The sequence below is a fragment of the Parasteatoda tepidariorum genome, chromosome X1 (genome assembly GCF_043381705.1).
Source record: "Parasteatoda tepidariorum isolate YZ-2023 chromosome X1, CAS_Ptep_4.0, whole genome shotgun sequence".
NCBI lineage: Eukaryota > Metazoa > Arthropoda > Arachnida > Araneae > Theridiidae > Parasteatoda > Parasteatoda tepidariorum.
In genome coordinates, this window is record NC_092214.1 from 70308145 (window position 1) to 70335045 (window position 26901).

The 26901-nt window shown below is 30.3% G+C and overlaps 2 protein-coding genes across 5 annotated transcripts in view; one reads left to right on the forward strand and one right to left on the reverse strand.

Moving 5' to 3' along the window:
- The window catches only part of LOC107451012 (sarcalumenin-like), a 41812-nt gene extending 22546 nt beyond the window's left edge, over window positions 1–19266 (forward strand). The window contains exons 4-7 of the mRNA XM_016066964.3: window positions 1682–1945; window positions 10965–11081; window positions 15415–15587; window positions 18061–19266. Of these exons, the coding sequence (XP_015922450.2) occupies window positions 1682–1945; window positions 10965–11081; window positions 15415–15587; window positions 18061–18879 (1373 nt within the window). The 3' untranslated portion in view covers window positions 18880–19266. The remainder of the gene's footprint in view (window positions 1–1681; window positions 1946–10964; window positions 11082–15414; window positions 15588–18060) is intronic.
- Window positions 19267–23916: 4650 nt separating this feature from the next.
- Window positions 23917–26901, reverse strand: part of LOC107451011 (pre-mRNA cleavage complex 2 protein Pcf11) — a 106305-nt gene continuing 103320 nt past the window's right edge. For all 4 annotated transcript variants that reach the window (XM_016066963.4, XM_043041100.2, XM_071187556.1 and 1 more), the window contains 2 exons: window positions 26239–26274; window positions 23917–24686 (listed from right to left, as the gene is read on the reverse strand). In XM_016066963.4, the coding sequence (XP_015922449.2) occupies window positions 24060–24686; window positions 26239–26274 (663 nt within the window). In that variant the 3' untranslated portion in view covers window positions 23917–24059. The remainder of the gene's footprint in view (window positions 24687–26238; window positions 26275–26901) is intronic.

Genomic DNA, 26901 nt, shown 5'->3' on the forward strand with positions numbered 1-26901 from the left:
TCAACTTAAACATTTCCTGCCATAATATTAAATTTCTCTATCTGTATTTTCAATTTCTTTTAAAATAAATTCCTTGGTTCAAAAACTATAACGAACGATTACAAACTAAAAAATAAATTAATTTAATTTGGCGTTATTTTAAAGACTTAAAATTTAAAATAGATTGCAATACTGTGTGAATGTAACATAAAACTTTTTGAAATACTTACTATTTATTCATGGGAGGTGAAAATAGGGATTGAAAACATTACAACCAGTTTGATTGTCCTACGAAACTTGAAGACGATTCTAATAATTATCCTTCAATTCCTCTGATGCCTCAAACAATCAAATATGTTTGATGTTTTAGTCATACTTTCCTCAATAGTGATTCGTTATATTTTATTAGCGCATTCGATTTTCCTCTCTTAAATATTAGTTTATGATCCCTACTATGAATACCGCCGGCCAGGTGGCAGATCCGTTAGCGAGCCTGACTTCGAAGCCAATGGCCGGGGTTCGAACCCCGCTCACGGCATGGATGTTTCTCTCTGTGTGTTGTCCTCTGTTGTGTGTTATGTGTGATTGTGGTCCACTCTATGAACGTGTATCTGTGGTAGTGTGGCGAGGATAATGTTGCTGGCCTCCGTGACTTTGGTCACAAGATGCTCACCAGGCAACCAAAATGAGCAACACTTCCGGCACCTTCCATAGTGAGGAATGAAAAGTTCAAAGCCAGCCGTTAAAAAAAATATGAATACCTGTTATATTTCAATTTTTGAAAAGACTAATAACGGTATTAAGGGAATTCAATATGGAACACTGAGTATCAAAATTTTGGGAAATTAAGCTCTTTTTTTTTAATTAAAAATCCCTTTCCATCACAATTTTTGTAAACATTTCAAATTAATTTATTTTCAAGAACTCCAATTGAGAAAAAGTTTGCTCAATGTTTAACCATTTGGATGATATCTTGAACCATAATACGGCTTAAATTTGATACTACCTTACAATTTCCTAAGGTGCTCAATAGAATCATTTTTCCGTTCTAGTTTAGCCATAGTATCGTATAATTAATTATGCGAAATATATACATAAATATGATAATATGAAATGAAAAAAACAAAGAAATTAATGGAACTCAAAAAATTTGTCCGTCGTCAAGAGTTTAATAAACCATTTGTCGCCGCATATTATTGGGCTGTTTGGCATAAATCTAACTTCAATGACGCGAAAATTATTTTTATTCCTGACATATCTGCTCATTTTGATGCTCTTGAGTCTTATTTCTTTCATATGAGTGTCCATTCCCTTGTAAATGGCATCAGATCCGTCTGTTGGCGACTCTGTCTTCTCTAATTGGCGTGCGAAATGGACTATATAGATGGCATTTAGCAGAATTATTTATCAATGACAACACATGATCTGTTTACAGTATTAGCTGTTTACAGCATGATTTTGAAACTGATTAATAAATTTTAAGTTTGGAAGTCGTTGTAACTCAAAACTGAATTAAAGACATAGAATGAGCACTGCGTTCGAGTCGAGTTTTATTATGAAGTTTTTATTCTCCTGTATACGATAAAATTTTTCAACTCAGCGCCATTATCAGGTTAAAGCAAATTGAACAATATTTTGACAAAATTTGTAACCGAGTATGATTTTCATTTATTAGCTATTTCTTTATTATTTTTGTTTCTAGAACTTGAAATAAACGATGAAAACGACGACACGATCGAGAATATTTACGAGGAAGAGGATGAATCAACCTCTGGGATCACATACAGGAGTAGAGACCACATTGATGTGATATTGGGTTTTGATGAGATTGCAACCGAATACGATAATGAAGAAGAAAAGCTCGCCCAAAGTATCTTCAAGGAAATCAAAAAGATATACCTCTCACAAATCAAACCAATAGAAATGCTGTACAAGTACGCAGACAGTACAACGAGGGTTCTTGGAGGTGAGGTACTGCTATTTGTTTTTGATTGTCTTATAATCTTTATTACATTGTACAACGTGTAAAATGTCCTTTAGGTAAAAAGAAACACATGTGCCCGTGTTTCTTGTATGTTTTTGACTGGAATTAACAAATTTATAATAATTTCTTTTTTCTATCACTTTCTATTTTTCCCAAAAATTCACATTTCAGCTTGGCACGCAGTATTTCAGTATTGCGCACACTATAGCAACTTACATAAAACGGAAAATTACTCTTATTAAAAGTGAAATCGTCAAACGGGGCGATCATTTAAGATTGCAACTTTGGTGACAAAAGCCTTAGCTACCTTCCCGAAATTTTGAATCTTGAGATGCATTAAGAAGCGGAATATCGGAAAATTCACTCTAACATCATTGACTTTTCGTAGTATTACGCGATGAACAATTTTGGTTTTGGTAAATGAATCAAGCACATTTTATTGATACAGAGTCACACTATTTAATCTAAAGGATAGAAAAAAACGTTTAAATATGTTGTAAATTGAAATTCTTTTCATCTACCTAATTAAAATTCTAACCTACACTCTGCTTCTTTTATCGCTTAAGAAATTTATAATAATAACAGCAAATAATGTGTACAGTAATTAAAATTTTCTTTAAACTTTACTATGGATTTGTTTTAAATTTTGATCTTTGGAATAGAAAATTAACTGGCTAGCATATAAAAATTGTCAGACAATATTGTTCAGAAAATTATAAATGATAATTATAATGTATTTTTTGGTTTAAATGTATTTGTGGTCAAAGAGTTTTATAAGCGTACCAAAGCTCTGTCATCCTAAACTGAGAAAGCAATAAAAATTCCGCTAGAGATAAGATTATTATTTCTCTTATTTGGCAGAAGTACTGGAAATGGGGAGATTAGTTGTCATTAATTAATTAATTTATATATATATATATATAACCCCTTAACCCCCAAACCCCTTAATAACCCCTTAACCCCCCAAAATATAGGATTTAGCTCAATCTGGGAAATATGGTCCCAATAGTTTGGTCAGGAGAGGGGTCGAAAGCTTAGACCCCTTATCGTTGATTTTGCTTTTTACGAATTTCACCACACCTCGAGAATTTTTTTTAGTGAAATAAAACATTTTTGCAAGCAATTATAAAATTCGTTTACCCAAAGATAATTCCATTAAAAAGTAATTTTAAATTATTATTTCTTTTTCTTTTTTATTAATAGTCGAAAAAATTTTGAATTGTAAAGGTAAAAACTCGTACATCATTTTAAGTAATGTAATTTTTTATGGCAAAATACAAAATTTGAACAAAATTAGTCTTATAGTTCCCGAGAAATCGAAATTTAAGAATCTGACTAACTTTAAGTTCAATTTCTCGGGAACTATTCGACAGATTTTGTTTAAATTTTGTATTTAGTCATTAAAAATTACATTATTTAAAATGATGTAAAAATTTGCATACGTTACAATTCAAAATTTTTTCGGTCATTAGTAAATAAAATATCATTATTAAATAAAATAATAAATAATTACTAAAAGTTATTATTTGCTTGGACATTATTATTAATAAAGTTATTATTTGCTTTTTTATAATTGCGTGCAAAATGTTTTAATTTACTTAAAAAGTTCTCGAGACATACACAAAAAGAAAAATTACCATTAAGGGATTCTGACTTTTGTCCGCTCGCCTTACCATAGTTTGAAGGTAAGGAATCCAAAACCGTTGAAAAAAAATCAAGTTTATTCGGAGAAAGTGCGTGTTTGTCTCTGATTTCGTTACTTAAACCATCGCCTGCCCTAAGCATATTTGAGGTCCACCCCCTTAAAAAATTAAGATTGAGTACTAATGTGTATAAATCCGATCATTAGATCAAAAGTTATTCAAGTTGTTTGGTCTATTTTTTTTAGCATAGTTATACACTTACTTCCTTTATGAGTAATAATTACTTGAAAAAATCTTCTATGTAGTATAATATAAAATCTTTTCTTGAGTGATTTCTAATTTAGATTGATCTTCAAATGTCAAAATGTTATACAGGGCATACCTTTCTTTAGTAAATTTTTTCAAATTATAAGTAAATATATTTTATAATTTGCACGAAACCGCACATATAACCCTTGCAATTGATTACCAGTAATCGACAGTAAAATGATATCTTTAACTCAAACAGCTATTATTTTTAAAAACATTGCTTTAAAAGGGTTGTTTTTATGAATATTTAAGTTTAGAAATTCTAAGTAAAAGTAGAAGCACTTTTAGTAGTCTATATACTTTATATCTTCTTAATTTTGATGAAAATGATTTTAAAAAATTTTTTTTAATAATTGTTGCATTAAAAATTAGATTAAATCACTAAACCTATTTTTTTTTTTCATTTTTATCAATAAAATCAATAGAGGCAATTTATTTTACGCTATTTTTTGCCTTCCCTGGTTTCGCATGGATTATTTTTTCGTTTCCTTAAAATGAACAAGGTGAACTATTTTTCACAAATCACAAAAAAAAATTGCAAAATTATATGAAATATTAAATTTTGAATAAGGGCATGAAGCTACAGTAATTAAATAATAATTTAGAGCATTGTTTCTCAACGGGGGCGGTAGGAGTATGCTGAGAGGCAGTGAACTTGTTTTGGGCAGTAGGGGGCGGTGGATATGTTTTGGGCGTTAGGGGGGAGCTGAGCCTGTTTTGTCATTCGAGCCTGTTTTGTCATTCAAATTTAATTTTTAAGATCCCAAATAAAATTATTAAATTACTATTGATTTAATTTATAAAATTAATCTAAAATTAATGATAAAAGGAAGATTAGAACAATATATTAAATTAAGATTATCTGATTCACCATTTGTACCAGCAATAAAACGAACTTTATGTGATTTATGTTCTCGAATTCAGACCAGCGCAACGCATGAATCAGTGGTTTTTGCCTTTGACTCATACGAGCCATTTGGCAAAAATTGAAATGCATGTGCTTTCAGTATGAATGTTTGATTTGTCCCATATTTCGTATGAAGGTTTTTACTAGCTTCCTTTTAGCCTTCCTCCCAGTTTCGATTCAATTTCACTTTTATTTGGCTAGGTACGTGTGCGAATAAGTTCTTTATCGTAAGTTATTTATTAATTTGGAAAAACAGTTTATTTTCTTTTGCCGTTTGTAGTTTGCTGCCTCCAACTGACAAAAAGAATTGTCGTCAATACAGTGTCACGTACTTGAAGTTTGGATTTGTTCAATCGCCGTTAAACTCTCAACCACCCATGTGCTTACTTTGATAGAAAGTTTTATCTAATGAAGCAATGAAACCTTCCTGTTTTCAACAGAATTTGAAAAAAATTCATCCACCCAAACTAAATAAAGATCTGTCATTTTTCACGAGCATCCAACACAAGTTTCTGATGGCACCTGCGTTCTCAGGCTTACTAGCAACCTCATCCCAAAAATGCGACGATAGTTTGATAGCCTCTTATAATACATCAAAATTAATTGCTAAATCTGGTAATCTTTCATACCATCGGCGAAGAGTTGATACTGCCGGCTGTCAGGGAAGTTTCAGAAACAGTTTTACACTATCCAGCTGCATCCAATGTAATCAACAATATCCCGTTAAGCAATGATTAAGTGCAGCGACGAAATGATGAGATGGTTGAAGACATTGAAGTTTCATTATGCAAACTTTTGATATCCAACGTATTTTCCCCTCAAGTTTATGAGTCAACCTTGCCAAGTAATGAAGTTTTACTACTGGTGTACATCTGGTTTGTTAAAGAAAGAAAAATTATTCAAGGCATGCTTTTCGCAAGAAGCTTGATTGTAGAAAGCAAATGTGAATCTATTTTTAATACTACCAAAGATTATTTTAAACAGAAAAACATTCCTCTTGCGAATATTATCTCTGTTGCCACTGATGAAACTCCTGCAATGGTGGGTCGACATCGTGGGTTTATCGCCCTTTTGAAGAAGGAGGTACCAGATATTTTAGCTGTTCGCTGCGTGATTCTCAGACAGTATTCCAATCCCAGCTGTCGTTTGCATCAGTCATTGCAATATGCCGAGCTCGGCTGTGAAAAAAATTCGCAGTAATGCTCTCAACGATCGATTATTCGTAAGCTGTGTAAAAAAATACAAACAATGAATTCAATCGCTTGCTACTACACACTGAGATTCGCTGGCTTTCTTAAGGCGCCTGTCTCAATAGGTTTTAGAATCTTGTTGACTTTGTACTTCAGTTCCTCAAAGACAGAAATATAGTTCTGAAGGACAGATTGCTAGAGTGTAATATAGAAGTTGTATACATGATCGGTTTATTTTCAAAATTTAATGGTGTTAATTTACAACTTTAAGGTCACAAGCCTCAATTTGATCACTACAAAATAAGTTATTTCTGACTTTTTTAAAAAATCATTTTGTAGAAACAAAATTTTGGTCGGAATGGGTTTAACCAATTTCCAATCTTATCGGATCTTAAAAAGAATAGTGAAATTCCCTCTGATGATACACAAGATTATTGCTAACACCATGAGTCTTTATACATGGACTTTTCTGACCGTTATAAAGATGTTTTGTCCCTGAAAGTCCCTCAATGGGTTATGAATTTTTCTCTGAATATTGAAACAGCAGAGATTCAGGAGGAATCAGTCGAACTTTCAAAGTGCGAAACATTGAAATAGTGATTATCTCACAGAATTTTGGCTTCAAGGTAACACCACTTGTCTGGACTATGGACTGCCGTCAAAAAAGTTTAAATTGTCTTCCTCCTACCTTGTCGAACAAAGATGTAGTGCTGTGACGGATAAAAAAAAAACACAAAAAAAAATACCCGAGGGAGCTTGCGTCTTCACCTCACTAAAAATATTGAACCGAATGTTATGAAACTGGCTCTGAACCATCAAGCACAATCATTCCACTAACATAGTTACTTGATTGTTTCATTGATAATAATTTTTAGAGTGAAAAAAATTTTTTGGGGTGTTTTTTTCATTATCTAATTAAGAATAAATTACTCTTTTTAACTACAGGTTTCTTTGTTGCTTTTTTTTTCAATACTGTATTTATTTTGATTATAACAAATAGACTGCGAGTCGAAAAATATCGGGAGAAAAATATCGAGTTAACGTGCACATTAATTTTTTTAAATTTAACTCAAAGCAAATTTAACTCCTAAAAAAATTGCTTAAAAATGTTGCCTCTTATAATTCAGCCACCCCACCACTCCCTTGCTCAAAATAACTGGATTTTCACAAAGGGGGGCGTTGAAATTTTTTTTTTGCTCCTTAGGAGGGTGGCAACGTTAAAAAGGTTGAGAATCTATGATTTAGAGGCTCAACGTAGAAAAAAGATTTTCAAGCTTGTAAAATCATGAAAAATCAATAATAATAAAATTACTTTTATTATTCCTATTTTTAAGATAGCTCAATAACGAAATAAAAGGAGTTATTATCTTATAAACAATTAAAAACAGCATGAAGACTTGATGTGAACAAAAGAAAAACTATGAACTATAAGATCGGTTAAAAACCTTAGCTTTTTTTTTTTTTTTTCTTTTTTCTTTTAAGTAGATCCGGATGACGAACATACTTGCGATGACGATAATTGTTTTGAGAAGTCCCCTTGAAGTGTTTTAATTTTGGAATTATGATCTCGTCGAAATTATTTACGAATCTGTTATCACAAAATTTGTGCCAAAAAAACAGTCTTAATAACAGCTGACCCATAAAGACTGCAGTTCGGGTTCCCTTTTCTTTTTTTTCTTTTTTTTTGCTTCAATAAATAATCTTCTTTGTGAATGTAGCGAAAAGCATTTATTAACAGTCGCAAATTACAAATAAGTAAAAAAAATTCAAATGCAACATTATTTAGGAACCATTACAAATCCTATGAAAAAAATGTGAAACTTATGGGGGGTGAACTTTTTTATGATCTCAAAAAATGTCTCAAAATCGCCATTAAACTACTATTTTCGTCTACATTTGAATACTTCCAAATTTTAACCATGTCTTTTTAATGCTTCTAGAGATTTTCATAACTAATGACTTTAATTAACTGAATAACTTTTGGCCTAATGATCAGATTACTATGTAATATAAAATTAAATCTTCATGGCTTGAGAAAATACCTAAAATATAGTAATCATTTAGAGCAGACTAAATTTCAGTCATGAAATGAGGCATAAAAACGTATTATTTAAAATAAATGTACCTTTTTCCGAAGTATTAGAGTTTTTAACCTTGAATTGTTGCACCTGCAATAGCTCATTTTTATTCATTTGTAACTTTGGTACAGTTCAACAATAATACAAAGACAATGGTAGGCCAAATCATGATATCATCATGATATGAGTCAATTATTTAAAACAGGAGCCCGTTTAACAAAGTTTACGGTTTACATCATAATAAAACTTTGCACCTTGTTTAGCTCAATGATACTTCCGCGTCAATGAGAATTCTCTGAGGTCAAAGGTCTTCTTACGGTGGATGGACTGTGAGTCAAAAAATTTTAGTTCAAATATTAATTAACGTAAGGCAGTGAAATGAAAATTGTGCCGTGTTTCTTAACTTTAAATGTTGTTTCTTTTCAATTTTTTTCCGATTAACGCTTCCGGCATAACTGGATTTAAAAATTTGTAAAAATTGAAATTTCGCAAAAAATATTATATTTTAAAACGTATTTTTCGCTTTTTTCTTATTTATTATTAAATGGTATGTTATATATTAACTTCTGATGAAACGCCGGCCACAAAATTAGCTTAAATTTTTATTTTAAAGCTTTTTTAGATTATTTTATATATTTTTAGTTGATTTTCTAAAGATATTGCCTTTGAAACCAATTGCTTTCTTCCCTCCCCCTAATGATAAAATATGTAAAATACTGTCAATTTTCTTCCCTGACAGAAATTTATTTGAATTGCTTATGCAATGCTTCGTCCTCTTCCTTTTAGATTCTTTCTTCTAATGGTACATTTTGCAGATTCCCTTAAAACATTTCTTCAAAGTTACCGGATGAAATAATCCTTTTTAACGAAATTATAACTATTGTATTTCTGTAACAGTTATTCAAACTTAATGCTCAAAATATCAATTATACAGAAAATTCATAATTTTGTGAAAATAAAAAACATTTATGACTTCAATAGTTGTTTGGACAACAACAAAAAAAGCGAAAATTGAGAACTGCTAATTGATTTAAATAATTTTCCTTTAGATGGAAAAATCGCTCCAAATAGAATTAAAAGAAGAGAAGTTGAATTGTTTAAGTATAGGAGCTATTTATATGTTTTAAAATACAGAAAAATATTTTCAGTATAAAGCAGTATATATTGCTTAAAAATAGAACTTTGCTTTGAGTTTAAGGCAATAAAATTACAGCTTTTTTTTCAACTTCCTCGGCAAAAGAGCTTGGAACACACTTAAGAAAATTTAGAACATTTTAAGAAGATGAAAAGATTTTCAAAGGCGCAATATACCTTTTAAAAGATAATGAAAATTAAGGCAAAATTCTATAAAATATACTCGAATAAAATGTGTGACGATTTCATTTGAAAATTTAAGAGGTTAAAGGACCCTTTCCATCCCTCCACTGATTTGCTATATATANACCATATAATCATCCATTGTGTCACGATTCTGAAACATATATATATATATATATACATGCATTGAAATACATTAAAAATGAAGGTCATTTTTAGAATCAAAATATAAAAGTATAAATTATCATAAACTAAAAAACAAACTTCACTAGCCTAAAGGCTTTTATAACCTATCCTACTATGAATTGCTTTTAATCTTTTAACTTAACCTTTTAATATTTAAGAATCTCACGGCTACTTTAAAAAACGTTCACGACTACTTTAAAAATCGAGTCAAATATATTTTTTTCTTTCTAGTGGAAAAAATTATTCACCAATACTTTCGCCAAACAAATTTTGCTAAATTTACTGTTTCACTCATTCGGCGAGGTGGCGAATGCTTTGCGCTACCCTGTATCTTGTATACATATACACACATGTATCTATACACAGAAGGCACTAGAAAAGTAATAAAACTACCAAATGTCTACGGAAATACAACTGGAATGAAAAAACTAAAAATGCGCTAGTCAAATATTTTCGAAGTATAATTTCAATCATATCACTTTTTCAACTTCATTTCTTGGAGTGAGACAGGGGGCAGGTTCAAATCTTTAATGAAGAATCTTAATTTTCATTTCAAATTTAGATTCTCCAGAAAAAAGTATAACAAATTTTACCTACAGATTTTGTGTTTTGGTTCACTTATAATGCTGTATTCGATAAATAAAAATTTCTGGAAAATTGTTTTAAATGGAGTTATCTTGAGAAATACTTGTTAGATCAAAAAATAAAAAAGATGTGTTTTATTGGGGAAAAACTATCTAATAACACCAAAGACGACCCCTTATTGAGCTCCTCCCCTTCCCCTGAAAATCACCTGAGCCTTAAGGGATGGAGTTAGACAGTGTTAAATATTTATGTATTGGTTAAGGTAGATAACAATAGGTCTTATCAAAATATAGAACTGGCACAAGAACAGAAGCAGCTATAAAGAACTAAACAGAAGCGACAATGTAATATTCAAGGTAACAAAATCAAAGGATGTTATGAGCTGAATTTGAAAAAAAAGCAAAGAAAAAAAAACAAGAATTAAGATCACATGGTGGTGAAGCCCCTTATTAAATAGGAAAATATTTGTACTATAGTAAATATTGTATAAAACCTATTTTTCATGCAGAAATCACTTTACCCCAAATTTAGCAGTAATTTTTATGTCCAGTAGTTTGAAATAATTACAATTACGCTTGATAAGCAAAAGCCGTTTGATAATACAAACAAAAGCCCTATAATTTTCTGTTAACGAAGTATAAATATTTCGTCGTATTCCTAAGATTACGGGATTATACATACGTGATGTTTTTATTTAAATTTCAAACACGAAAGCATTAAAACTAAAAAATTATGAATGAATTTATCTTGCTTGAAATTTATAAGTTTGTTTTGTTCTCTTAATAGATGCGGAAATCTTCAATAAACCAATGTTGATATTTCTTGGTCCATGGAATGGTGGAAAAACAACAATTATTAACTATCTCTTAGGAACTGAAAGAACTCCAAATGCACTCAAAACAGGTATTTTTTCAAAATTGGAATTTAACTTCACGTTAAAAAAAAAACATTATAATTTCACAATCAACTACTAAAAAAATTTTTTCATAAATATTAAAAGGAAATTAACTGTCTGATAATCAAAATGCTATATCATACTTTAATTCTCTAAATTATTGACATCTTTGATTGTACTTAACTACAATTTTTTTAGTTAAATGTAGTGATTGCAAACTACTTTCGAAATGTAGTCAAAACTTAACTATTTTTTCTATCGCACAACTCACTATATTAATTTTTTAAAAAAATAACGCCTTCCAATACAAACTATGAAAAACAGTGGTTTCGTTTTTGTTGTAAGTTAGTTCCCACTAATGAATATATTTTATAAAAAGCGTATCATTCATTGCTGCTGCCGTTTCACACCATTTCCTCTCCAAAATTTGCACATTTAAAACATATTTTCAAAAAAAAATTTAAAAAATTTTTTTTTGCTATAGCTAATTTATTTCCTTATAAGAAATTGTAACAAGTTTTTTTAAATTTTCAGGTGTTATATTTTCTTAAAGTAGTAAAGTATAAACAGTTTAGCACAATTTCGGCGTTTGTGTACAAGAATGCGTTCCGAAATTTCATCTTTATTTTTTTCTACCTGAAAATAGCAATTATGAATCTTGTAACATTTGAAAAAATTAACTTTCAATCCTGAAAAGTAGGAAGAAAAAATATTTGTTTACAGAGCGCATTTTTTTGGGGGGGGGAATCACATAAAGAGCTTAAAAAATGTTAATTTCTTTGAAAAAAAGTCACCTTATTTCACTAGTAAACAATCTACAACACACTAAAATCTGAAAATTAATCAAAGTCCGTAATTTTTTTTTAATTTGAATCGTGGCAATTTTAATACTCGTAGCATTTTCAAATATTAACTTTCGTTTGTGAAAACTTGAAAATAAAATATTTGTTTAGAAAGTACGTTTAGTGAAAATATTTAAAGTGTTTTAAAAATAATAATTTGAAAAAATCACTACTCTTAATGCTAAGCAATCATAATACACTCAATTAAGATGATTTTAAATTAGCCTTATGTTACTACAAACAAATTTATTTTAAATTGATTGCAGCTTTTAACAGATACATACATTTGGCTTGAAAGTAACAAAAATAAAGCAAATTGTAAGGAAAATTAACAAAATCTAACCTTTTATCAGAAACTTCTGTTAATGCGTAACCAGGGCTATTTTCATACTCTCTCTATTTTAAGATTCTCTTTACGAACGATAGTCTTGTAAATTTAGCAATTTAGCGAGTCACTGAGCTCAATTTAGCTAAATTTATGGTTTCATATGCAGGCTTGTGTTCTCATTACAAAGTACGTGTTATAGGCCCTTTTCAAGTTGAAGAACAAATAACTAAGTTAGAGAAAAACAACATAGAGATAAATCTAGGGGTAAATCTTCTCTAAACTCAATACGATAATTAAAAAAATCGAAACTAAAGAGTTAAATCTTTTTATGTTATAATACAGAATGATAAACAAATTTTCAAAATAAGTTCAAGCAAGAGAAGTTAACGTTGTTTGGGCTAGTTTAGAGCTTTGCCTTCACTGCTTATGCAATAGTTCATTTAGAGCAGCCCCGCAATGGGCTGATCGTTAAGACACGGTTCCTAGCAGATCACCGAAGTCAAGCATCACTGGCTGCGGTCAGTGTGCCGGTGGGTGACCACTTGGATTAGTCTGCGTAGGGACCGAGGGTGTGCGGTATTGGTCCTCGTTAAATTGTTCTACCGTTAAGTACTCGACTTCGCGTGCAGGTCTTTGGGCTATCGAAGCGGGGTGCCATCCCCTCAGCAGAGGATCAAATGTGGCACGTCTTCGGATCTTCCTCAAGGATTTTTCTCAGACTGTCGCCAATAGCCCTTTGTGTATCTCTAGCGTGACGAAAATGACCTACAGCATCCTCGTAAGTTCTGTGAAATCGAAAGTCCTGTGGTCTGTCTCAAAGCAGTACCATGGTTACAGAGATCTGGAGAAAATTTCCTTTCCCCTTCAGATTTATACCTAAATTAAGGAAGTGGCCTTACAAATGAGATCCCCTCTACAGAGGATCAAAATTGTGATGACATGTTCTTGGATCATCTTCAAGGATGTTTCCTAGTCCGTCGCACAATAGCCACTTGTGCTGTAAATAAAGTACCTACCTTGGAGCATCCATGCCCGAGAGGTTTCTCCTTTCCGCTAAACGCACTGTCGAATAAATGTAACGAGGTTCGAATCTCGTCGTGACCATGGATATATCTTTTATGCGGTCCTTTTAGTTCCGCTATCTGTTCGACTTAGTAAAGCAATCTCTCAACAGCCCGTTGAATGGAGATTAAGGTTTCACTATTCCATGACCAACGACATGATTGTAGAATAGTCGTCAGTATACTGCGCACAAGTCGTCTTTACTTCCAAAACAAGACGGTACCCATCGATCTGATGCTTGATGAGGTTCAAGCCACCAATCAGAATCAAACCCCATTTTTACAATGGCAGTCCGGTGCCCTTAACCACTAAAATTTCATAATACGTTCTTTGTAATGAGCACACAAGCCAGCGGGTTTATGAGAATAAATAAATAAGCAGGAAAAGCATTCTGTAATATTTTAAAATTTCATACCTAAACCTATACTTTTAAGTAAATTAAGTCATAAAATATATCTGTGGAAAACTGTTAAAGCGGAATTGAAATTGCTCGGTTTGAAAAAAATTCTTCTTTCATTTTCTTTCAAAGGATTTTCTTTCTCAGTTTTTCAATTCATTACACAGTTTTTTAATTCATATACACAGTTGGAATAACAAATTAGTATTTAAACAAGAGGAAAAAAACAAAAGAGGCACTTGAATTTTAGCAAAACACTACTAAGGAAGGCTGGACAGAAAAGATCAAAACCAGTTTGCTTTCCCGATAAAGCTTCGAAGCGTTTCTAATATTCCCATTTCAACTCCTCTTTGTATCATCCAGCAATGAAACAGGTTTTGATATTGTTAGTCCAGCCTTCCCCAGTGGTGAATTTTTTGATACCGATGATGTTTTTGTTGTTTTCCTAGTGTAAATATTATTTCCAACTCCTAATAGACATACTTTTTGATTTGCTTTTTGAGAAAGATTCTAAAAATAGATATTAAGGGTGATCATTACGGAACACCAGATATTTTTTAAGATTTTAAATAACACCAGTAAAAATTTATAAGCACGTACAGGTGACAAAAGCAAGTGACTAGGTTCGCAAACGTAAGTAACAAATACTACAGGGAACTTATTTGCCAATACGTTAAGTAGATAAGAATAATAAAAAATTTAATGGAGCGATTTTATTAAAATTTTTACATCACTTTAAACTACATAATTTTTTATCCTGAACCCTAAAATTGAAAAGAAATTAATTGACCACCGAAAGTTCGCATACGAATTTTTTTTATTATGTTTACGCATGGATCATTAAGTAAATGTGTGTGGAGTCTTCATTTTTTATAAATTCCCTGTAACGGCTTTCCTTTGTATGGTAAAAACAACAATGACCTGATAATAAAATTTTTAAAAAATTATAAATTCTAACTTAATTGGCTAAAATCGTGCTTGTCAAAAACGTACACTGGCAAAAATGTCTACAATAATTACTTGTGACTTCATATCTTGTTGGCTATCCTCTTTTTTTAGAACCTCTCTCAGCCTATTTGAGATTGATTTAAGATCTTTTCTCGTTATTTAATTCCATTCCTCTACTATGACAAATATAAGCATTTCTTTTTATGTTATTTCCTCCTTCCTGATTTTCTGTTCGATTAACTCCTATTAATGCTTTATTGTATTAAGATTTGGTGACTGGAATGATGCACGGAACTAATTTTGCACATTGTAAAGCAGTCATAGCCTCACATGTGCGCCGATTGCTTAGTGTCATTGCATGCTGAAAATTAAAATCGTCTCTCAGCTTAAGCTTCTCAGGACTTGCTTCGATACTTTTTCAGTACTTTCAAATCAGTTTTGTTCATTTTTGAATCAATAAACTGCAGAATACTAACCTCATTTCTCTCTATGTAACCAAACACCACCACTAGTTGATGACAGTCAGAAAATTATCTGACTAAACTCATCTCTCAAATTAACAGAGTAAAAATAAAAACGTTTGATGAAGAAAACTTAAGTAAAACACCTGATTTTTGGAAAAAGGTAATATTTTTAAATATAAGTAAATTTTGCATTCGTATATGTATGAATGGAAAAATCATGCGTAGAGCTTTTTATTTTTTTTTTTTTTTTATTTTTCTGAATTACGTACGTAAAAATGAATGTCTTAATTTTTACTTTAGGGACAGGAATAACTGATACAGATTTCACCTTGATAACTTATGGGGAGACACATCGCATTCGAAGTGGAACAGAACTTGCCGCTGATTGGCGCTATGCGGGTGTTCAGAGATTCGGCCAAGACTTTCTCGACCATTTCCGTGGAGTTGAAATCAAACACACTTTACTTAAAAAGGTAAATGTTTAGTCCCATTATATTAAAAATAAAAATGAAATTATTTCCATTTTAATTAGTTATTTTTTTAAATCTAGCTTTAATTTAAACACGCTCCGTTCAAATTTAAAAAAAATAATTTTAAGAAAAAACATAGATTGTATGTTTTGATGTGGTTAAAATGTAATAAGGAGGATAAATGCTGGAACAAATGAGTCCAGAATCAGAAATTATTGGTAACAAAGCAATAGCAATGCAACTACAACTCTTTCGCGAATCATTCACGTTTTCTTTTACAATTAAGATGCAGAATAGGTCTACCTCACAAAAGAAGACTGGTTTAACATATGAGAACGATTCTCGCACTAATCAAGGCAGCTATATTAAATTAATATAAAAATTGGACTTTCCTTAATCTTTTTTTTTTGTAGTTCATTTACGTTGCACTAGAGCTGCACAATGGGCTATTGGCGACGGTCTGGGAAACATCCCTGCGGATGATCCGAAGACATGCCATCACAATTTTGATCCTCTGCAGAGGGGATGGCACTCCCGCTTCGGTAGCCCGACGACCTGCCCGCGAAGTCGAGCACTTTGCGGTAGAACAGTTTAACGAGGACCAATACCGCGCACCCTCGGTCCCTACGGAAACTGATACAAGTGGTCACCCACCCGCACACTGACAGCAGCCAGCGATGCTTGACTTCGGTGATCTGCTGGGAACCGTGTCTTAACGATCAGTCCACTGCGGGACTCCTTAATCTCACATCAGTTCCCTCAGTTATTAATTTTTGTAACTTTACTGGGGAAAAAATTGAACTCGTGGGGGCTCGAACTCATAATAAAAAGTTCATAAACTTCTCTACTACTTTTAACAAACATTTGGTGTTGTTTCTAATCCCCAAGAGGTCCATCCTAATTAGACCAATTCCATAAGTTCAAAAATGTCCAGAAAGTCTAAAAACAGATGAGGGTTTGAAAAAGCCTCGTCGATCTTAAAATCGATGCAGTTTGGAATATGCTCGGGCGAAGCCTGAGCAGTCTTACATTTAGTGCAAAGTCCAAAAGTCTTTTGCCCCACAAACATTTGGTTCAGTTATTGAGCTTAAGAAAATGTATAATTTATAAGCTTTAAAAATTACTGCGTTCTGCTACTTCTGTTCAGTGCTTTTTCTTTGTGAGGCAACTCTTACTGTCAGATGATTTTAATTTAGCTTAAAATTTTGATTTTATTTTATAATTTTGTATCAGTTATATTGGAGTTTCTGTTATTGGTACTAAACCAGGCGTTGGACGTCGCTCCTTGACGAATCAACGTGAGAGAAATGCAATCAATGTTATTATGATGCATTCAAATGACACGATGAGAGATTCTACTACACTGAAAAATATATTTTTGCATAATGCAACAGAGAAAGCAGAGCCGCGATGATTCAGAGGATAGAACGTTTGCCATCCAATGAGGTGAACCGGGTTCGAATCCCTGCGGTGGCTGGTCGATATGAATTCCGCATCCGGCTTAAAACCGCCCACAGTGCTGACGTGAAATATCCTAAGTGGTAGACGGATCATGGGTTAAAGTTCCCTTCCCTTCAAGCTAACAGTGGGGGGTTCTCGTGGTCTTTCTCTCCATGTAACGCAAATGCGGGTTAGTTCCATCAAAAAGTCCTCCAAGAAGGCAAATTTCTTCCAATACTTGATCCAGGAGTTCCCTTGTCTTTTGGATTGGGTTCAAATTTACAAGGCTTTGTAATTGAACATTGGTAGTCGTAAACCCAAATTTGGGTCGACTGTTCAATGACGGTTATAAAATAAAATAAAAAGTATAGGAAGTAGAACAAAAGGAAAATAAATTCTTGAAGTTAATGGTTTAGCAAGAGGGTTTCTGATTGGGAATCTTACAGATTATAAAAAAAATTTATGTTTGCTGTTGTTAACAATTCCTCTTCGACATTTCTCTTTCACATTCAATTCTAGATGCGTTCAAATGACGCACTGAGAGATTCTACTACACTGAAAAATATATTCTTACATAATGCAGTAGAGGAAGCAGAATGAAATAAATTCTTAAACTTAACTGTTTTCAAAGAGGGTATCTAATTGGAAATTTTGAAGGCGATTAAAAATAAATGTTAGCTATTGTTGACAGTGACGTTTCTCTTTCCCTTCACATTCAATTCCAGACTTTTTTCTTCGATGTTTGCTTTACTGGGTAGTGACCGAAAAGGTATTTATGGCTGATTTTCTTGTTTAGAAATCAAAAGCTGAGTAGCGAGATTGCAAAATTTGACCTTTATCTGGCGTATATCTTGGGCTTCTTCTAACTTGAGTTCTAAGTAATCCGATGTATTTTGACCTCGGATTAAAATTCTTCGGACTCGGACCACAAAAAGCGATCCGGAACTCGTCTCTATTACTTTTTCTGTGATTTCACTACCATTAAAAGTATACATATAATAAGTTTATAATTTTGAATCTTTTATTTGTTCTTTAGATCACGATTGTTGACACCCCTGGTATTTTGGAAAATAAGAAAACTGCCGAAAGAGGTTATTCTTTAAGTGATGCTTTTCAGTGGTTCATCGATAGATCAGATGCTATCTATGTTGTTCTTGATCCGAGCAAAGTAGATATCGGAGCAGAATTGGGATCTGTTGTTGATCAACTGAAAGGCAGAGATGCTCGTTTTCTCCTCAACAAAGCAGACACTATTCGACGCAGTGATCTCATGCGAGTAGTGGGTCAACTCTTCTGGAATTTATCCCCTTTGATGAGCAGTACAGAAGCTCCTCTCATTTACGCTGTCTCACTAACAACGAAGCCTTTTCATCCATCTGCACCAGCAAAATTCCTTGCTGACCAAGAGAAAAATTATTTCTATGACATGAAAGATACTTTGGATAAACGCGTCGAGAATAGAATCTTGTATGCTAGAAGACATGCTGTCAGAGTAAGGAATCATGCCAAGATGATCGACTGCTATTTAGCTACTTATTACAGACATAAATCTATATTCAGCAATAAAAGAAATGTTGCAAAATCTATTATTGAAAATCCTCATAATTATAATCTCTTTGACGGTTTTGGAGGCATGACTAATGTTAGTCGCTACGACTTGCCAAATCCATCAGCTTATAAAGAATTTTTCAAATTACATCCTTTATATGATTTCAAGCCTCTAGCCTCAACTTGCAGCTATTTTCGTGGATGCCCTATGGATAAATTGGATTTGGCTATTTCCAAAGATATTCCGGAACTTTTGGCGAAGTATAAAAAAACGAAACAGACTGATTCTCTAAAACATAACAGGTGAATTAGCGGAACTAAATTTAAATGAGATGAAATTAATCAAAGAATGATTTCACTGAGCTAAGTTGAACGGAACAAGTTTGTAAGCATTTCTTTAGAATCAAATAAATACCATTTTTGTATGAAATGAAGTTCATTGAATGAAGTTTGAAATGGAAACTAACAAAATTATATAGGATTATTTTTGCTATAATGAATTTAACATGGTATAACAGATGAATAAATTTAGAACAGTATCAACTCAGATAAAACTGTAAGAAACTTGAGAATGTGATAAGAACTTTCCTTTTTAATATTCTTAAAATATATCTATAAAATGTTTCTGGGTAATTGTTAATGACCAAATATTTTTGTGTTCATCTTTATGAAAATAAAATAAAGTTTAAATTTGCCTGGACAAATATTAACCTAGCAATAATATTCAATAATATTCCTTTGGGCCTTTTTGAAATTAACAGAAATACTTCGTGTACTGCTGTGTTCAAATTTACTTATTAAAATTAAATTGAAATAAATATGCCAAGTTTTTGTCTAATTCAAGAAATGTCTTTTAAAAGCTAATTTCTCATGAAAAAATGTTAACAGGAATAATAAACAGCTACATTTCCTTGTACTTGTAATAAATAACTAAACATCTATTGAATTTGGCATTTAACCCAAAAAAATCAGGCGTTTTTACTTAAACGAAACTTTTTAGGCACATAAGAGTCTAGATTTCAGGAAATCAAAAATAATTTTTGAAAACCTCAATCACCATGGCCTAGAAATTCATTTTGAATATATTAAGCAAAAAATTTCTGCAAGCACTTTTTATTTATAAGACTTCATCAATATTGATGATTTCCTGAATTTGATGAATGAGAAATACCTTAAGAGTTAGCATGAAGAAGGCCTTGGCCCAAACTGGCTTGTCAAGTCAGGGATGATAATGAATAAAAAACACGAGTCATTTTTTTCACCAATGTATTAAGTAACAATATGCAAATTAATATTCACTAAAATACAATTCTGGACAAGTTTGCATAGAAATTTCTACTCGATATACAACCATCTTGTTGAACAAGAGGAAAAACTGGCCTCTGGCCCAAAAAATAGGAGATAAAAGCAGATTCAGGTGCTGAATAAATTAAAAAAGCCTGAAATCAGTGGCGGTTTTCACACTAGATACACAATATTATTCATGACGAAACTTAGGAAACTATAATTGAATAATCTAAATATTTAATAAACCCCAAAAGCAGATTTTATCACTTATGTTTCTGGCAATACATTCTGCATTTTCAAAAGTACTGTCAATACACGTTGAAACAGCATAGGGATTCAACTGTTTTTTTCTTAATAATACAAGACAATAAGAAATACCACATAATAAAATTCTTTTATTGATTCTCTTTTGAACACAAAAATTAACTCCATTTTAAACACAGTTCAGTTTTGTAAAAAGGTAAAAGTGTTTTGTTTTACCCATCTGATGTTTCTTTATAGATGAATTCAACATGAAGCAAATAGTCTGCAAAGCAGATATCAAGGTTTAAAACTCTTCCACTTACAGAAGATTACTTATACATTCTCTTCCATTAGAGGAAGAAATATATATCATTAGACTAGAAAAGTTCAGTCGAGTCTACATAATCAAATCATAGACAATAATATAAACTGCATAAATGGAGGCATGAATTCCAACAAAATGCATAAACATATCTTTCATCTTCAACTGATTTCAGAATTAATCCCCATTATAATTGTATAAATGCGATATTTTAATATCAAGTTAACTTTTAACTTGACTGCAAAATTCTTACAAAAACTTGGTCCTCAACAAAAAATTATTTTAACACCTATTAAATACACACTAAATAAAATTCATTATTTATAAATATACTGCTCATAATTATTAAAAAATTTAACAATTATTTAATTACAAAATTCTACATCATAAAAAATTGATTTCATAAAAATCATTTAACAAAATTTATTTTAATTTTATAAAAAATATTTATTATAAAATTAATAGTACTGAGCACAAATCTTGAAATTTATAGAATAAAAATCACTTGTAAATTAATACATTGGATTTAGCATAATTCATTTTCCTCAACAATATTATTTAATGTGCTATAATGATTTTGCACCTATTAAAGAAATATGAAATTGGGGATGAATACTCTTGTGAGATAAATAGATAATACATTTATGGTACAAAAATTGATAAAATTCATTATAAGAAGAATTTCTTTAATCATCTAAGAAAAACATTAAATTCAAATGATTTTAATAATGATTTATATAGTAAAATAAAACATCCCCACTAAAGAAAATTTATTTAATTATTTAGTTGCCATCACTACTCTACCCAATACATTTGTATTACTAAAACATTGTAACTACACATTATTTTATTAAATGCACTAAAACATAAACACTATTTTCTCTTTGTTCCCAAAATATTCTCAATAAAATAAAAAAACATAATTTTTTTTTATGTCTTTATAATATAAAAATTACAATTTAGAAAATATAAAACTTAACTCTCATAGAAGAAAAATACCACAATATGTGGGTTCCCAATAACAGTAAAAATATTAATAATATTCTTATTAGGGGTCGTATACAAAAATTAATTCATAAGAACCTAGCACTTATTGGAGCAAAATAATGCTATCTTTCGATTCTTGTCAATGAAAACTATTTAGCCGAATGGATTCTTATAATTGATTTTAACTTGATGTGAACTATAAGTTTCAAAACACCAAGGCAATACCAAAGTTTTATAGCATTAATATGCTTATGGTAGCTAAAATGATGCCTAAATTGAAAAAATTATTCTTCTTTCATATATAGTATACATATATGTGTAAGAGAGGAAAAAAGGCACAATGCATATTTTTTTACAAAATTATGGTTTAAAGAATTTCTTATTCAATTTTCAGAAATATAAAGGATTATATCCTAAGCATAAAAATGACAACGTTAGCCAGTTTGAAAAGGCGCTATAACGTAATTGAATGGGTTAAAGACAAATTCATCTGGTTCTTCTCAAAAATTTTTCATTTGTGACATAGCGTCTTTTACACCCAATACACAGATATAATTATTCTACCAATTAAAACGTATTTGCTTTGTCAAGCTTTTTTAACAGACTTGCTTTCATAAAATATACTTAAAGATTCGCAATTTTAGAAAAAAACTACTCAAAAGAGTTTGTTTTTCTTTTAAAAATTATTTTTGGGGATAATTTTTTAATAGAATTTGCAATTTATTTATTACTTCACAAAACGAGTTATTTATAAATTAAAGTTTTTCAGCCATTCATTTTATTCAGATTATTTAGGTCAAATTATTTATTTCCAAATTATTTTTCATAAGAGGAACTTGGACCTAACAATAATGAGAAATTTAATATTTTCTTAAAGAACCCAACTTACATATAAATGAGATGATAGTTTCTTAGTTATCATAATTTTAATTTGAACCAATATAATGGTGCAAAACTTAACTTTTTTATTTCTGTAGAGCATGATAGAAATGAGTTAACTTGCTTTGAACTGTTTTATTATCTTTTTTTTTTTTTTTTCATTATTGTTCTTTGGAAATGACTCATGGCCTGAAAATAATCATCAACTTGTAAAAAAAAATTTTAACCCAAAAAAACATCAAAAAAGAATTTTTCCAAAAAGGTATTAACTATGCTAGAGAGATGGAATTATGGAGAAATGTAATAAATCACAAAAATATTTCTCACTACAAGTGTGGTTTGTTCGTAAAAAGCTATAAGTTCAAGCTATTCTCAATCGACTTACTATTGTAATGACCAAGTATTTCCAATTTCCTCATTGAATCCAGGTTTTCATTTAATCTGCTTATTATAAGAGTGTTTGACAGTATATGTTTTAACAAAAAACTTTAATGAATGACTTGAAAAATGATGCAACAACTTGATGCAAAATTGACCACTTGATGCAAATGAAAAAACAACTTGATGCAAATGAATAATACAATACTTGAGAGATGAAAAAGGAGTCACACAGAAATTATACACATAAAAATATTAGCATATTTCAAATAGCAGAATCCACATGTTGAAATAAATGTTTTAACAAAAAAGTTTCTTGAATGACTTATAAATACCTAATATATACACAAGTTATTATTTAATGAAAACAATAATTTTTGCTTATACTTTATAAATATAATAATTTTTCCGTATTTTTCACAGAAAGTGTTGACATTTTGAACAAAAAAAAAGTTCTGTTCCAAACAATAACAAAGTAAATTAAAGAGAATATTAATTTAAAGATGAGTATAAGAAGTAAAACAAATAACAAATTTATACAACTAGGTCAATACAAGTTAAGAGGTAAATTAAGAGTATAATCACGGGTAGAAGCTAAACAAATAGATATCTGAGAGGTTTTATCACAGCAATATGATATCACACATTACACACTTATAGTTGAACAGTGATTCAATATATATATATATATATATTAAATAATCTTTCAGAGAGTTAAAACTATAATACTTAAGTACAATTGCAACAACAATTTAATTGACATAACTCTATATAGTAATTAAACTTTAAGAAACACATTTAAGGTATTGAGCACATAATTAGATAAAAAGATTTAAGATGCATTAAATGTTACTTAGCCATAGTAAATATAATTTAACTCTCATAAGATCAAATTACTTAAAAATCATTTTAAGTTTGAATCACTTCTTAATGGCAGACTTTACAAAATAAACGTAAATACTATTTAGAAAACACTATTTACATCATTTACAAATCAACTAATAAATCTAACTTTTAAAATATATTTTTAGTCATAAATTAATTTTTTACTTTAAATTAAACTTTTAAGGTCATTATCTATAATCAATAGTGGCATTAACCCAGTTAATAAGCCCCAGTGAATACCAGTTGGCCACTGTCTAAAAAAGGTTAGACACCCAATAAATCCAAGGGGTTGAAGGAGGTGGCCTTCATTTACGTTTGAGCACACGTCGTTAAGTATTCTATATACAATTCCATTTTGTTAGGTTTAGTACCACTAATGCATACAATGAAATAACTTGAGCTTTCAGTACAAATAAATTGGCAATTAACCAGTTTATACAGGAACAACATTCTTTCAGTATTAGTTCAATTAAGCAGATAAAAATACAAATGTATTACAAAATACATCAGATGATAACACATAAACCTGATAATTCTTTTCCTTTTTTCACAAAAGGCATTACTTGAAACCGAGGATCAGGTGTAGGAGGACGGAAATCATCATCACTTTCTTGTCCTTCTATGGAAACACTGCTGTTAATTGTTCCAATCGAAGAAGGAGTTTGTTTAAACCTTTCTGCTTTAACTTTCAACGTTATTCCACCAGAATGCATAGTTACCATTTTTGATTCTTCAGTAAATAAATCATGATCAGACTCAGTGTCTGCTTCTGAGATTACTCCAATGATTTCTTCTTCACCTGGCTTCCCTTCTAAAATTTCTAAGTCCTGTCTGATTAAATCTGATTCAACTGGGTCTTCTTTCTTAACTATTTTTGGATCTAATGGTGTCTGATTTAATACAAGTTCTTCATCATTTTCTTTTTTTATATCATCAGTAGAACACATCAATAAACTCTCACTCGTTTCTTCCATCATTTCACTGCCTGTTGTAATTTGGGTAATTAAATCATACAAAGCTATTTCAATTTCACTGTCCACACCTTTTATGTCATCATCATGACTCTCAGAGTTAGATTCTACGGGCAACGGATCCACAAAATCAAGATCTTTGATAACTTTTGATTCTTTTTCCTAACAAATGAGAAACATTATAATTTGAAATGTTTTATTCAAAATAAGAAAATGAATTTTAGCTAAAAATCCCATGTTTCAGAGTTTTTTTTTAAACATGTGATATTGTAAACATATTAAATCAATATAATAAGTTTAGAGAGGGTTATTTATGGATTACACAGTGATAAATGTAAATAAAATTCAAACATAACAGAAAATTTTTGCAATAGTTAACATTGCAATATTTTGCAATAGTTAACATTGCACATAAATAATTCAAAACAAAAATTGGATTAAATATACAGCCGACAGAGCAAAAGAAAGATGCTGCTAGATAATGCTGTGTCTATCTATAATTAAAGAAAAAACGCTTACAATAATGATTATTCAAGATAGAAAAATTAATTGGTATTAGAAACTGTATCTGACAGAAAAAACTAAAAAGGAAGAAGAATCAGAACAAGTTATTTGGTACCTCAGGGTTGTGAGATTCCTATTTATTGAAACTAAATTAGTCTGTTAGGATCTAGCATCCAGACTCTGGTAACTCAAAAAGAAATGCTACAAAAAATCTTCAAAAACCTAACTAAAATTTTTTAAATAAAATTTTTAAATTTTTTATCATAGGCCCCCAAAAAACGTATTAATAAGTCGAAATAAATATGAGTAAATTAGTTTACTTTTCATTTGATCTTAGCTACTAAAAGAAGTTTACATATAATTCCATACTTTGTAAAATTAAAATTTTTCAAAATAAATTAACTTGAATAATAGATAAAGTAATAAATTGCAAAATATGAAAGAATTTTACTTGAAAATATACTCTAAAAAATACATATTTGTATAAAAAATAAGACAATTTTTAACACGTAAATCAATAAAACATTTTATAAACTACATGATAAAGCTATACCTTAAAGCTACTAATTTGTTATTTGTAATGATTTTAATGAAATATCTTATGAATAGAATAAATAATTTTCATAGAATGAAATTTCAAGAAAAATGACTTATTTCACTTTGCAAATGGCACACACTAGTAAGATTATAAACTATTTTTTTTATTGAACTTAAAAATAATTTTATATAACATTAAAAAAAAGAAAATTTTATCGCAAAATATTCTGATTATGTTTAAAAAAAATTATTATTTGACAAATACAACTAATAATCAGAAAGTTATTATTATAATCTATGTCTTTATAACCTAATAAATATAAAATTAGCTACAATGGATTGGGCACTGAGGTGTCATTGCTAAGGACTGAAGTTTTATCTTTTGTGCTGGAATAAAGTCTTCCCAGCTTCATATTTATGGGTGCCAACTTGTCTAGGAAGTAAAGGCAACTGGTACAGAATTTTGTCCACATTACCATCATTCATGTTGTTTGTCTGAAAACTGTTGAGCTGTAATTTCAATAACCCCCTTGGCTTTTGTGAAATTATTTTACTTTTACTATGTTAAACTATATACTTCTTGCTTTGTCTTTTTAAAATTTGTCTTAACTTTTCCATATTTTCTCTTTGACTAACATTTATGTCAAGAAAGAAACTAAAAATTAATTATTACCTTTTTGAAATCTACAAGGCATGCTGGGTGGAAAACCTGTAATATATACATATATATCGTAAATAACCATGTTTTTTTTATGCAGAGCAACATTAGAACTAAACAAACATAAATTGTGATCAATTTACATAGCCTCATAACAATAGAACAAAATTCAGAAATAGATCAAAAAGTTTACGAAAAATAATATTTCAAAAACTAATACAGCATTAAAATTTAAAGAATTCAAATAACCATTAAATAAATTAATAAACAAATAAAATTGGTTTGTGAAAAAAAAAGCAAATTTTTAATCCCAACAGCAAAAAAAAGTGTTTATGTATCAAGCTTAATACAAACTAGTAAGAATGAGATAGAATTAATATATCAACTAAGTGTGCCTCATTATCCAATGTAAAGAAAATATAATAGGGGTTTTTCATTATTAGGTGATTTTTTTAACTATATATTGAGTGATTTTGCCTTGAAAATTTCAAATTCTTTCTTAAGGTAAGTTCTCTTTTAGTGAAGGATTGAAATGTGACTCTTTATGTGAAAAATTGTTAAATGAATTTTCCTGAAAATTATTTGCAAAATCATTTCATACTTTCAATTTTGAAAAGAATCTGTAGCTCATGGTTTAAAACAAGTTTTTTTAATCATATAAGAGAAAAACCTGACATT